Raw genomic sequence first — 14,240 nt, forward strand, 5'->3', positions numbered from 1 at the left:
ACAATGGTCCCTTCTGGCCTTAATCCATGAATCGTGTTGGTCTGAAGGAGCAATTTGCGATGAAAAGCGGTGGGCGATGGTGGGCGGACATTGTCTTATACGTGGCAACAATGTTAAAATGAGGCCCGTGACACTGACCTTCCTTTGCAAAGCGCTGTGAGAGATGCTGAGAAGTGCTATAAAAGAGCTAGAGATTCTCATTTTTGTTTAGACCTTCGGTTGGGTACTTTACACAGTCTAACCACCTCACCTTTGCTGGATAAAGTACTAGGAAAGGGTCACTTTGCCCACCACTGAAGTGCAGTCATTTAACAACACAGCAGCGTGAAGGACAGGAAACAAATACAGTACCACTGAACCTGCAGCGGGGGGAGAGTTTAGAGGCAGAATGTCATTACATGAATTGGAACGGGTCCAGGACACAATCCAGAGTCCCCCTTTCTGCAAAAAGTGCAATGGGACCTGGCCAACCACAGACTTGGCCAGATGTTAGCTTAGTGTTGCCTGAAGTGATGGCTGCTTCAGTAGCACAGCCGCCTCCTTCTCTAACACCAACCTGGGGCATGAATCCCGGGAAGCGCTTGCTACAGGAGGAAATCAGTGCAGCTCTAACCTCAAGGACTAGCATCTGCCAGGGTCACAGTACAGTGTAGGAAGGGAAGTGGTTTATTTGAAGCTGTGTGGAACTAAAGGGGCTGTGTTTTCCCACCACGTGAATGGCCCTTGTACAGATGTAGCTGTCAGAAGTTTTAGGTCTGCCTACTTCTAGCTGATGACTAACAGTGGGACCCTTGTTACTGTATTATCCTGGGGCTGTCTTGAAGAGTGAAAATCAAGACACTGCCGTGAGACTCTTAACAGGTTTAGGGAGGAGGGGGAAAAGGCTCTTCAACCCACATGTAGAAACAGCCTGTGATGATACCTAGGGAAACGAGAGAGCTCCAGGAAATTACACCTATTAAACTGCTCGGCTTAGTTTAGTAAATGCCAGAAATAATCCTTTGTGCATGGCAAATCCACCCTGCTTCACCCTCCCTCAGTGTATGACATCACTGCCACAGTCAAGGTGAAAACTTTAGGATACCCAACCCCTGTTTTCAGAGGCATAAAGCTCCCCAAACTAACCTGTGAGCTGAAGTTTCTCCTGCTGGGTTGTGGCGGTGACAGCCGGTCTAGCTGAAGAAGATTGATTGGATGCCCTTTTACTCTTGTAATTTAGTTTAGATTTTAAATGCTCAAAGGAATTGTAGCACAGTGGGCTGGAGCCAGCTAAGCAATCACATTAAATTCAGTAGGAGGCTCCAGCCTGAGCTCCCATTCACTGCACTTAGGACATGAAGAGCGGAGTGCTGGGATGTTTTTGTATAGTGTTGTGAGCAACATGTAGGAGGTTGATGTGGAAAGCTGAACCCCGCCCTCATGCTGTGGAGGGTTTCAAGACAGGTACACCGAGGGCAAAGCCCAGAGCATAGGGGTGGATGCTAACCGGCACAATCAATGCTACAGGTCAGACTAGATGATCATAATGGTCCCTTCTGACCTTAAAGTCTGAGTCTACATAGAGCAGACCAGGGCGAATAAATAAATGGGAGACTGGCACCTCTTTTAAAAGCAAGATGGGAAAGATAAACGGACAAAGTAAAATCCTTTAGACATCCCTTCACAGTGATGCCAGAAAGGGGGGGGACATCTGACATTTCAAGGGGTTGAGGTTTTGGAAAGTTTCATTTTGAACTTGGGGAACTGGAAACACCTTCACATTTGTGAAATTCTTCCCATCCTTCAGCCTGCTCTACTAGATATGTTTAGCCTCCTCCCCCTGCTCTAAAATAGCTCAAGAACTCCTGGCTCCTGTGCTGTCACTCACCCTAGTGCAGTGGTTCCCAAACTTTAACAACCTGTGAACCCCTTTCGCTAAAATGTTGTCACGCGAACCCCCTCCTAAAAATGAATATTTCCAGGGATTTTCTCCTTTACCTGAGTATAAATTATAAAAGCAGTGATCTTGGAAATATAAAATTTGTTTTTATGACATGCTTATTACACACTTTATTATTAATTATTATTTATCATTACAGTATTTTTATTACATTATGAAAATGGCAACACTCTTCCAAGATCTCACTTTCGTAGCTTGTAACACTTTGAATAAGCCTGTTAAAAGACAAGGCTCCTATGTTTCATCAAGGAGTATCAGATGTAAAACAGCATGAAGGTATTTAAGAAGCCAACTCAAAGAGTTCCTCCTACACAAGCATTCAAGTCTTGAGCAGTCCAGGCAAACAACACACATTACAACAAAGCTTAGCTGCCTATTTACCTCCCTTTCCATTTCTTATAAGGAGTCCTTGAAGTTTAAATCTCCTCAGTGTGATAGATATGCTTGTTTTGATCTGCTTAGCTCTTGGAAGTCCAGGGGCTCCAGGCTGCTGGCCCCGTGCTGCCCAGGGTCCCTAGGGACAGCTCTGTCCGCCATTAGGGAATTTTTTCCTGAGAACCCCCTGTAACATTTTGCGAACCCCAGTTTGGGAACCACTGCCCTAGTGGCATCACCATTTAAATAAACCTCACTAGGACCAGCTGGGGCAGAAGCTTCTCTGGGTTCATGCTTGCCAGGGAGCAGAGACCACGAGTAACGTAGCTGTTTGTCAAGCTCACTGGGCAAACCCAGGCTTCCTTGTAAAGTGAGAGTCTCACTATGACGACTCATTGTGTGATTTAAAATGCTGTTTGCTGCAGCCTGGAGGGGACTTAGCCTCACTGTGGTCCTACAGGCATGGAGGGGGGGGGGGGGAAATGCTACAGCCCAGCATGCATGAGCCACCACCACCTTCTAGCCCAGGAAAGTTTGCCTCACTGTTATTCTTATCAAGAGCCACTTGAGTCCTGGCAGTGCAGCAAGGGCTCTGCTGGCACACTTTCTCTAGCAGCTCACTGGAGGCTGTGTTGTGCATTAGCCTGGCTGGGAGACCCTTCTTCGTCTCCCACTTTCACGGGCCAGAGACCACTGCGGCACTGACAGCTAAAAGAGCTAGTCTGACAGCTCAGCGCAAGGGGGTTTCCTAGTGATCCTTGCTGCTTGGATTAACAAGCTAATCACCTGCCTGTGACAGTTTCCTAGAAGCAAAATCCAAAGTGGACCGGTCTTTTCTATAAACTTTTATTGGGATATTACAAAACCTGAGGGGTGGGGGTGGGAGGGAGAACAGGGGAGAGGGTTGTGCTACTGTGGCTCATCTCCATGCTCCGAGGGATCCGACTCCTCACCTTTGTGCTTTTCTAGCTTTGCCATTAGCTCTGCAAAAGACAAGAGGAGCAGGGGTGAGGCTCTGAACAGGCCCTGTGCTTCCCAAGGGCTGCTGCTCCCCAGGATGACCGTAAATAGCTCTCAGTACCAGCTAAGGGCCAGAGGGAGCCATGGAGGGTAGAGTTGGCTGGTGGGAGGTGCAGCTGGGTTGAAATGAGCCCTGGAACTGCAGCTCCGCTCTCAGGCAAGGATCCAGTAAGGTGAAGGGGCCATCAAGGTGTCAGGCACAGGAAGAGCCAGCGCAATGCCAACTGGGAGCGGGGCTGGGGCCTGGCCTGCAAGAGGCGGGCTCGGGCAGACAGCTGCAATCGCTCAGGCAGGGCTTGAGAGGTGGGAGCAGCCGCACGCCCTTCTAGGCCTCGTGGCTCCTGGGTAATTCCCCAGCAGACAGAGGGAAACGTGATTTCTGGGACGTTCCACCACCTCCTGCTGCAATGTGACCCAAAGGCACGCGCTGCACTGACCCTCTGGATGCTCTTGGTTACTGTGTTCAGTCAGGCTGCTCCCCCCGCCCAGCTCATCCCACCCAAGGCAGAAGAGGAAAACTGGATCCGGCCCATGAGAAGATCTTCCCGGCCCTCTCTCTTGCTGCGCTCCCCGTCTGGCCCCACTTGGCCAGCTGTACGCTGGGGAAGAGCATGCAGCTCTTGGCGCTTACAAGGAGATGGTGGCTGGAGACCAGCTCAGAGCTTTAGCCCAACTCACTAGGGCATCTGTATTTTCCAATCTGTTTAGCAAGGTGAGTGAGCCAAGCCGAGCCACGCCACCTGGAGAGGAGGCGACGGCCCTCCCCACCCAGAGCAGTAACATCCACCCCTGGTTGGCATTAAAGAAAGGCCTGTGATCCCGGCAGGGTGGGAGGGGTGAGGCACCTTTGGCTGGGTTGAAGACACCATTGGTTTGCTGGTCGCACACGTAGCAGCGCTTGGATTTGCGGTAGTGCTCCAGGGCGCAGCTCTCGCAGAAGTAGTGTCTGCACCTGCCGGGAGGGAACAAGGGGGCCAGGTTAAGTCTCCCACAAAGGACTGTGGCCACAGGAGATAGACCCAAAGTCACCATCTCTGGGAGGCACCTGGAGACAGGAGGGCTCTGACTCTGCTCACTCCCTTGGGACCCGTGGGGGAACTGAGCAGCTAGCGTTCTCCCTGCCCAGTAGCAGCAAGCAGGCACCTGCGAAGGGCATTACGGCAAGGCCTGGCCTGAGGGGGGTTGTTACAGTACAAATGCAGCAGAGGGAACATCCCACAGCCTGGAGACTTAGGAACAGCTGCAGCCCTCCTGCATGAGAGCAAGGCACAAGGCCCTACGCCCAAGAGAGCTGCCCCTGCTCCCAGGAACGGGGTTCGCTGCTTCTGCAGAGATCCCAGGCCAGGGAGCATGACTGAACTGTTCCCAGGAGTCCTACATGGAAGCCTGGCCATGCTAACAGGACCTTGTCAAATCAGAGGAGAGGCTCCCAATCCAGGCACAAAGATCTCCCAGCTCACCACTGCCGGGATGGTAGGGTGGGATGCCCAACACGACGCTTGGATTCTATTTCCAGCTCTGCCACCAAATCACTCTTTGACCTTGGGCAAGTCCCTTTACCATCCTGTGCCTCGGTTTCCCCATATGTACAGTAGGGATGATGATGCTTATGAAGCACCGGTAAAGCATTGGGATGAAAAAATCTCAAGGCTGATGATAAAAGCCACGCTTTACAATGGACAATGAATGCATTTTGGGAGCCTTGGAGGGACGGTGCTAGAAAAACGCCAGGGAAGGGTCCAGGCAGCTAGGAACTGAAAGGCCCAGATGCAGCGTCACCCTGAGGTGGGTAATAACTGGCTATGGAGAGTGAGGAATGGACTCCGTGAGACTGATCCAAAAGCCAGATGCTTGGGTCCCCATCCCAGCAGCAGAGGTGGCTGCTTACTTGGTAATCACGGGGTTCTTGAAGGAGCTTCTGCAGATGAAACACTTGAAGGGCAGGTCCTCGTCGTCGCTGCTCACCTCATAGTTTTCCTCGTCTGCGGGAGAGAAAACAATTAACCGTGGTCAGGCGATAAGGGGCCATCCAGGTCAGCCCGGAGCACGAACTACGCCCAGCGCAGGATGCACACAGCAGGTGGGCCTGGTCCTTGGCCAGAAATAACCCAGCTCTGGCAGCGAGGTGTCTCTGATGTCAGTAGCTTGCGTGGGAATGAGATATAATTAGGTCTAATGAGCGAACATGCTCGCTGCTCATCTCACAAGGAGCAGGTTCCTCTGCCTCGCCCACTCACTGCTATAAGCAGACACCAGCGAGGCCGCCTTCCTAGTGTTCCTCCCCGACTAGCTGACACTGAACCAAACCCAACAGCTTCACACACAACACGGCCCCTGGAATTTTCTGCGGCCGGTCACAAGCACCACTCAGCCTGTGGCTGTGAGACGCAGCAACTGCCACCATCCGAGCTGCGTAGCGGCGAGTAATAGCATTGTTTCCCATGGGGAAATACATGTGAAAGTGCAGCTGGAAGGCAGTGAGATGTCACAGCAACCCCACTCCACAAGCTGGGAGATCGCTCGCTCTTGGGCCATGAGCAACAGCAGATCAATACCCATTCAGGGGGAAGACTACCTGGGGTGAAGTTTTCAGAAAGCACAGGATTTATCATAGCAGATCAGGCCATTAATTCTTCTTGGCCACAGTCTGCTTCTGGCACTAGGGCAAACCTGATACGTCAAAGAAAGCCTAATTCCTCTGTCCCCATCCCCCAGGAGATGAACCTGGCCCACTGGCAATGCTGCTCACAGAAGGGGTATTCATTCCAGCCCCTGTGGCAATCAGCAGAGTTGTTCAGTCCTTTCTTAGTTCTCATACCAGCAGCAATTACTGGAGATAGTCCTGCAGCTGGATTGCTGGGTTCTACAATCCTGCAACAGGGAGTTCCACAGTTTTGTGACCCGCTGCCATGAAGAACTGTCCTTTTTATCTTTCATTTAAACCTGTGACCCACGACTTAGCATGTCATTTGAGACAGGGAAGGAGCCACTGATCACTTCTCCTTTACCCTTCATCACCTGAGAGCCCTCAGTCTAGCCCATTCTAAAATACCAACGCTGCAAGACCTCATTAGAACGGAACTGAGGGAGAGAAGGGAGAGAGCCGCTATCATACCGTTGACTCCGTAGCGTCCTTCGTCCAGTTCCCGTTCAATCTGCCAGCCGTGTTTATAGTCGGAGCGGTCGTGGAGGAACTTACAGCTGTCTGCCGCAGGACACACAGACAAGGAGTTAGCATTCCCTCCCACCACTCGTCAGTTACCGCCTTTTGCAAGTGGCTTATAAATGGATGCTATACTGCAGGGGCTGCTGCGCTTTGCCCAGGAGAGGTGTAACTTATCAGAGTGCAATCCCCCCTCCTGTTTAATGCAGGGGCGTGGCCCATGGAGACTACAGAGCCTAGCTTGCATCTCGATCTGATCAATGGAGCTCCCAAGCACCGAGCATCACATCCAACATGTAACCCTCACCCCGTCATGGGGGACACAAACACTAAGGAATGGGCGGAGCACCTCCCCTCACATACTCTCTCATTTCCCTGCCAGAGGGAGACTTTCCCAAGGTTACAGAGGGACACTCAGTGGTAGAGCTGGAAATAGACTCTAGATCTCCGACTCCCAGTCCAAAGCTGTAACCACACGCCCATGCTCCCTTAGTCACCCCTGTCAATAATACCCACTGAATGGACAGGTTCATCTTCTTTCTACAGCACATCTTTTATCTTAGAAGCATGCTGAGATCCCTAGGGTAAGAGCCACCTAGCAAGGTGATTACGGTATTTCAAGTTATAGAAATCAATTGCCTTGGACCCAGCGCCTTGTGCATTTACGGCACTACATAAACAGAGTCAGGCTGCCTGAAGTCTGTGGCCATCCTCCAGAAATGTCCTGCTGAGATCCGTAGACATCCTCTACTCATGGACCTGCAAGTTCAGGTCATTAGCCACTGAATGCTGCCGTTTGCCTCTACAAGCGTTTGCCTGGGTTGAAGCCGCTTTGTGAGTCTGGCACAGTGTCTGGAGAACTTGTGCCTGCCTGGACGTTCTTCTTAAAAAGGGGCCAACTAGTTAGTTTGGAACTCAGGATGGGACATGGGTGCTGTGGAAAGGGAAAGGGACGTTCACCTCCAAAGCCACAGAAGCCCGTTTCCTTGTAGTCTTTACAGATGTCGGGCTGATAGTCCCACCGCACGGTGGCCCTCAGGTGCTCTGGCGCTCGGATCGGGCCTTTCCTGAAAGGGGCGGAAGAATGCTTAGAACGGGTGCATCTGAGATGCCTACAGGCAGGTTCTGGTTTGAATCAGTCTTCAAAAGGAGGGTAGCATTGGTGAAAGGGGCCAGCTTGCAACACCGGAGACTGAAGCTCTGTCCCCAGAACAGACACGTTTCTGCTGCCCCTGCTGCAAGCGTCTCCACACGCTGGCTCACCGAGCTAAAGAAACCGGGTCACAGATCATCATTCAGGCAGCACCTACCTGACCATTCCCGAGGAGGCGTTCCCCATCGACGTATCTTTGGGCTTCACGTACTTCTGATAGTTATTGATGCCCCGGTAAATTTTATCGTCCTCCTTCCCTCGTAGCTCCTACATAGGGAAAGCAAGAAAACGGTCCGGGAAGAAAGCTCCGTCTCCCAGTCCCCTAGATCTGCTTCCCGGCCCCGCCAGCCCCCAACCTCCTCTGCTATCCATCCTCCCCTCCAGCTCCCTTCTCAGAGCACTGGGGATGCCCATAAAAGCCAGGAGGTGCCCACTGTAACCAGGGAAAGGGATTTATACTTGGCTTGTCAAACTTAGGGAATATAAAGCTTCCCCCCACCTCCATTTTTCAAAATCAGTGGGCGAATTTGGTGCTCCTGGAAGAAAGGCATGGAACAGGACTGGCTGCCCACCACAGCTCTGCCAATGCCCCTCAGTCCTGACCCACAGCCCCCGGCTATTCCAGTCCTGGGATCCGCACACCCAGCTCTGCCAGTGCCCCTCAATCCTGACCCGCAGTCCCCGGCTATTCCAGCCCTGGGCTCCGCACACCCAGCTCTGCCGGTGCCCCTCAATCCCGACCTGCAGCCCCAAGTGCTATCTCAGTCCTGCCCCACCAACACATTCACACACATCCCTCTGCCAGCACACCTGCAGAACCCTGTTATTCCAGTCAGTTCTGCCAAAGCTGCTTTGGCCTGATTTGCAGCATCCCTCGTTCCAGGCTTAGACCTCTCAACCACAGGTCCCATGTAAACGACCAGGCACCCGTGGCTAATCTGCTTCTGACTGCTTGCACTAAGCAGGTCGATTTGAACCCGGGCCCTTCTCCCCTACTAACCCCTTACCCCCCCCCCCCCCCCCCAACACTTCAACTGGGAAGCAGCCCCTTGGGACTCAGCAAACCCTCCTGGTGGGATGGACAAGGAACGGGGTAAAGCACATGACTAAATAGACAAACGTATCATTTCCCCCTGAGAGCTCTGGCTTTACAGGTCACGGCTGACTGACCTCCTGGATTTTCTGGCTGCGCTCAAAGATGGCCTGGGCATCTCTCTCCTTCTCGGTGTCCAGCTCATACACAGCCGTCGCTCCCATGTCCTCCGGACCTACAGGTTTCTGAAATGCAAGAAGCACATTTCCCCATTAACAGTCAAGAGAAGACTCCCACGGTGCAGAAAGCTGCTCAGATCCTGCAGTCAGGAGCACAGGATAAACGCACAGCGCTGGAGGAATGGGGACAGTCGCTTTCCGCTGATACCAGCTGGTTGCTTGTTGCACTTCACTCTGGTACCCTGACAGTAAATCTAGCCAGGTTGGTGTCACTTTGTCCATTTCACTTCCTGGTTCTCTAACACCTCGGTCCTTCTATCACACTTCACACTCATTCATGGATTTTATTCCCGAAGATAGGGAAGCATTTACCCCTATTTTGCAGGGAGTTGCCCAAGGAGGCCGATGGCAGAGCTAGGAATTGAACCTAGGTTTCTAAATTCAGTGCCCTAACCACTAGACCATGCTTCCTACAAAGGCTGTTGTGTCTGGATTTCTAACCCAGCTGTGGGAGGTTTACCATTTAATTTAGTTAATACATCTATTCGGTTTAGATTGTTTTTTTAATGTTGTGAAAACATTTCTATTAATCCTGGGCTTCATCAACCCTTTATCAACAGTCCCACCATGCAGAGATTTAAGTACAATTATATCCAGGTGGGAGCGTCACAGCGTTGGATTACAAATAAACTGAGCTCTGGAGTTTCCAGCAGAAAAGCCACATTCTTCTCCAGCACCTCCTCCTTTCTGCTGGGGGGTGTGTGTGTGTGTGTGTGTGTGTGTGTGTGAAACTGACAGCAGCAGCCCTTTCCCTGACAGCCAAGCGGTGAATAATAATCGCAGCCCTGAGCTTGTCACTGTACAAACATGAACGAATAGATCCTTGCAACCCCTGTGGGAGGCAGCTCAGCGCGATCCCTGTTTTACAGAGGAGGAAATGGGGGCACAGAGAGGGGAAGTGTTCGGGAATGCGTGTCAAAGCCGAGATCCGTACCGCTTCTTGCCCTGAAGAAGAGCTCCGTGTAGCTCGAAGGCCTGTCACTTTCACCAATGGAAGCTGGTCCAATGAAAGCTATTACTTCACCCTCCTCATCTCTCTAATATCCTGGGACCAACGCGGCTACCCCAACACGGCAAGCATTAAAAAAGTCCGTTTGCATTACTAACACCCCCTCAGATTAGTTAAACTAGATCCAATTGATTTCCCATACGTGCAGGCTGTTCCTTTTAGACTTTTGTTCAGCTCGGGGCAGTTAAACTAGATAGGGCAGTGGCTGCTTCTCCTGCACTAAACCATGCTGTTTGGATTGCCAATATTAGAGAAAAGTATATGTTATTAGCAAAAAGGCCTTTTGTGACGTTTATTTGGGAAGACAAAATTTCTACACCAATAAGGATCTGTAGACACACACACACCTCTCTTTTTGTAATTGCACGGTTAGGGCATTGGACGGAGCCTCAGGACTCCTGGGTTCTGTTTCCCACTCTGCCACTGACTTGCTGTGTGACCCTAGGGAAGTTATTTCTCCTCTGTGCCTCAGTTTCCCTATCAGCAGAATGGGGATAAAGTTAATGACCTCCTTGTAAAGTTCTTTGAGTTCCTTGCTCCAGTGGTTGGGGTGTTAGCCTAGGACATTGAGAACCTGGCTTCAATTCTCTGCTCCACCACAGACTTCCTGTGTGACCATGGGCAAGTCACTTAGCCACCTTGTGCCTCAGCTCTCCATCTGTACAATGGGGATAACAGCACTGCTCTTCCTCATGGGAGTGTTGTAAGCATAGATCCATTAAAGACGGGGAGGCACTCAGATACTACAGTGATAGACGTTAGAGGGAAAGAAAAGCACCAGATGGACACTAAAGAGAGTTTCAAAAACAAAACCTCATCCTGGGGCCCAATCATAAAACCAACCATACACAGTCTCTGGCCTCCGTTATGCAGCCTAAGTGATCTAATTGTCCCTTCTGGCCCCTTTTAAAGCCACGTGCTGCATTGTGCTTACCGCCGATCTTGTTGATTTGTAAGCGACCCCGATTCCTTGCGACTTCCCCTCATCATCACTGCTGCTTGCCCCATACGAGGTCTTCTCTTTACCACTTTTCCTGGTCTGAAAGACGAGAGGGCAAATATCTGAAGAACCGAGAAAGATCCACCACCAGCAAACTGAGCACAACACCCGGACACGTTCCCCATCCCATGTTGGCAAGAGATAGAACTGCAGCCCAGGAAGGCAAACCAGTGGAGTTGTCGAAATCAGGGCCCATATAGACACAGCACTGGTTTAATGCAGCCACCTCTGGGCTGGAAGGAGGGCAGAGCAAAACACCTTTGGTTCTCCCAGACCAAGAGAGGGGCACCACAAAGTTAAATTCTTGCATTAAGAGAGCCAAGTGATAGGTTTAATTTGGATCTGTGGGCCTGCAATGTTAGAACCATTCATTTCCCTTAATCTACAGTGCATCTCCAATGGGTAACAATAGGAGGTCGGAGAAAAGATCAAGCGAGCCATTGCCAATAACTAAAGCTATACGTACATTACAGACATCTGCCACCATGCTCCTGTCAATCAAGGGTGTGATCCCTGACCCTTATAGCAGTGCCAGCAGAGGCCCCTAATGTAGATGCTGCTATACAGGCCAAACTGCATTGGTGCTGGTATAACCTTTTACAGTTGGAGTGGGGTGGGGGAGAAATAAGCTATGCTGGTAAAAGAGCGAGCTGTGCTGATATAAACCGCATCTAACTAGAAGCCCTTTGCTGGCATAGTATACCAGTAGAGTTATACTGGCAAAGCACTACCGGTGTAATCCTGGCCTAAATTTTCAGTGACTAAAGTTACTGTGGCATACTGCATCACTCTGGGTAAAAGTCACAGAGGGCACTTTTAGATCTCCCAATTACTGCCCCTTGTTGGCCATTTTCACATGCATATACCTAACCTATGCATTTGCACACCTAGATTTGTAAAATTGGGTCCTTTAGGTGTCCTCATTAGGCTTCAAAAGATATTACGCCTTTGAGAGGAGAGGGAAAGTTCACTTCTCTCACAGTGGGGCATTGGCCAAGGAGACCTGCAGACCCCGGAAGTCAATTCTGCATGAGTTACTGTCTGTTCACGTTTGAAAAGATTTTCCCACAACCAGACGGGCTTGAAACATAGGATTTTTTTTTTTTTTTACGTGAGAATCTCCATTCTGCATAATCTGAATCTGTCATGGGCTCAGATAAATCTGATAAACTGGCTGGATCCACTCCAAAGGAGTGTCTGGCACTGCCATGGCTAGGCGAGGATGCAGTCTCGTGGTGCCGGTGCACAGAACCTTCTGCAGATCTTCCCCCAAGGATTTCCTGGGTCCGAACGTGGGACCCATCCCGCCCCGCACTCAACGGAGAGGTCTGTTACGCGTGGCGTGGACAATGCGTGGAGCTCGGTCACCTTCTGGATCATGGGGTTGTGCGCTTCCCGCCGCCTCTCCTTCCTGACCACCGTGCTCCCCTCGTCGCTGCTGCTGCCTGCAGAGGAACAGAGGCCGTCAACCGGAGGGGCAGGAGTAGCCGGGCCAGGTCAGGTCACCAGCCCCACGGGGGCCCCATTCCCTCACCCCAAGGAGCGCTCCCCACACGCCAGGCCCTGGGCACAGGGCTCTTGGGGGCCACTCGGCCTGCATGAGGGGCTGGGCACCAGGCTGCAGGGGGACCCGGGCCCCTCTCGGGGTCAGGCGGGGTCAGCTCCCATCATGGGGTTACGCACAACGCGGGGCCCCCCAAGGCCCCTCCAGGCTGTCAGGGCCCCCCCCCCCACTTGCTAGGATAGTGGCACAGTCCAGACCCCTTCCCCCACCCATGATATTCGGACCACTCAGAAACCCTCAACCCCCTTCCCCAGTGATAATGGGACAGTCCAGAAATCCTCCCCACTGCTAATGGGACAACCCCTCCCCCCGTCATATTGGGCCTGCCCAGAAACCTTCCCCGAAGATAATGGAACAGACCAACCCCGCCCCCCGCCCCATGGTATTGGGACAGCCCAGCGCCCACCCCCGCGGTACGAATGATATGGCCCGGAATCCTCAGTGATAACAGCACAGCAGGAAACACCCCCCGCGCGCGCCGGACAATGGCACGGTCCGGAGCGGGGCCCAGCCCCCGCCCCCATCCTCACCCTGCTCCGGGTCGCTGCCCGGGCGCTTGCGCCGCCCCCTGCCGGCCGCCGGGCCCCGCTTCTTGAACAGGAAGCTGCAGACCGGGGTCTCCTCCGCCATCTTCCGCCGTCAACGAGACGGGCCCGGCCGGGGAGCGGAGAGAGGGACCCACCGGCGCCAACGAGATGGGCCGGGCTGGAGGAAAGGGAGCGGCCGGCAGCAGCTCCGCGCGGTGCCCCCTAGCGGCGGGGAGGAGGAGCCGCAACCCCTGCCTCCCGCTCGCCGTGTCTGGGGGCAGTGCCGGGAGGGGGAGCGGCCCCCCGGGGAGGGGGCAGCAGGGGCAGGAGCAAGCAGCTCCCCCAAGGGGGGGCAGGGGCTCCGCAGGATGGGAGGGGGCAGCAGGGGCCCCGGGGAGGGATGGGGGCAGGGGCTCCCCAGGGTGGGAGGGGGCAGCAGGGGCACTGGGGAGGGGGGGGGGGCGCCCCAGGATGGGAGGGGGAAGCAGGGGCCCCAAGGAGGGAGCTTTCACCTTCCAGGGGCCGCCCCAGAGGGGGCAGCTTCCCCTCCCAGCACCGACTGGGTCTGGCGCAGCCCCCCTTGGATGCTCTAATTCAGGCTGTGGCGCTGCGGCTCCTGGGGGCGTTAATGAGACTAGCCCAAGGGGCCAGGCTGGGAAATGCCCCTCCTCCCCCCCGCAGGTGAGAGTGGCTGGTGCAAGCCGTGCGTGCCATGAGGAGGTGGCCTCCTTGCCTGTGGGGCAGTGCTGAAGGCAAAGCACCTCCACGGTTCCAGGGCTGCTCTCTTCTGAATGGGGGAAAGCCGAGCTCCTGGCCACCTGTGGCACTTCTAGGTACAGTGTCGGGTGTTAGTCTGGCTGTCCTGGCCAAAGGCCACCTCTGGCTATTACATTCTGCCCCCTGTTAGACAGCTGCCACATCCCAGCCTACAGGTGCCTGCGTTCCCATCTCCATGTCTGTGTTGGTAAAGCTCTTTGCGATCCCTGGACGAAAGGTGCGAATAGAAGAGATTATTATAGGCTACACTGAGTCAGTAGCAGCTGTTTCTGAATATTAAGAACACCGCTGTTTTCCAGCCTGCCAAATGAATGCTAAGGTGGCATGTATATCTCTATGCCTGCAGCATCTGAGAGGTTAATTCCTCCTCCCTGCACCTGTGTCTCATCTTCCCCACCCCACTCTTCTCTGTGCCTTGCCTCACTTCCTGTGAGCGGAAAG

At 53.0% G+C, this 14,240-nt stretch overlaps 1 protein-coding gene across 3 annotated transcripts; it reads right to left on the minus strand.

Moving 5' to 3' along the window:
• Positions 1-3,169: 3,169 nt before the first annotated feature.
• On the minus strand, positions 3,170-13,197 carry LOC112103421 (E3 ubiquitin-protein ligase RNF113A). 3 transcript variants are annotated; one of them, XM_029912260.1, is made up of 10 exons: positions 13,026-13,197; positions 12,300-12,376; positions 10,866-10,993; positions 8,821-8,928; positions 7,808-7,917; positions 7,458-7,564; positions 6,450-6,539; positions 5,223-5,316; positions 4,180-4,286; positions 3,170-3,297 (listed from the first exon to the last, which is right to left on the minus strand). In XM_029912260.1, the coding sequence occupies exons 4-10, from the start codon at positions 8,905-8,907 to the stop codon at positions 3,224-3,226; spliced, it is 669 nt and encodes a 222-aa protein (XP_029768120.1). In that variant the 5' UTR covers positions 8,908-8,928; positions 10,866-10,993; positions 12,300-12,376; positions 13,026-13,197; the 3' UTR covers positions 3,170-3,223. The 3 variants fall into 3 exon arrangements, with proteins under 3 accessions (XP_029768120.1, XP_026510596.1, XP_026510597.1); XM_026654811.2 differs by having other exon boundaries at positions 10,866-10,970; positions 13,026-13,188; XM_026654812.1 differs by lacking the exon at positions 13,026-13,197 and adding an exon at positions 12,902-12,920 and having other exon boundaries at positions 10,866-10,970.
• Positions 13,198-14,240: the final 1,043 nt, after the last annotated feature.

Source organism: Terrapene carolina, unplaced genomic scaffold, assembly GCF_002925995.2.
Source record: "Terrapene carolina triunguis isolate 2854851 unplaced genomic scaffold, T_m_triunguis-2.0 Scaffold193, whole genome shotgun sequence".
Classification (NCBI taxonomy): Eukaryota; Metazoa; Chordata; order Testudines; family Emydidae; genus Terrapene; species Terrapene triunguis.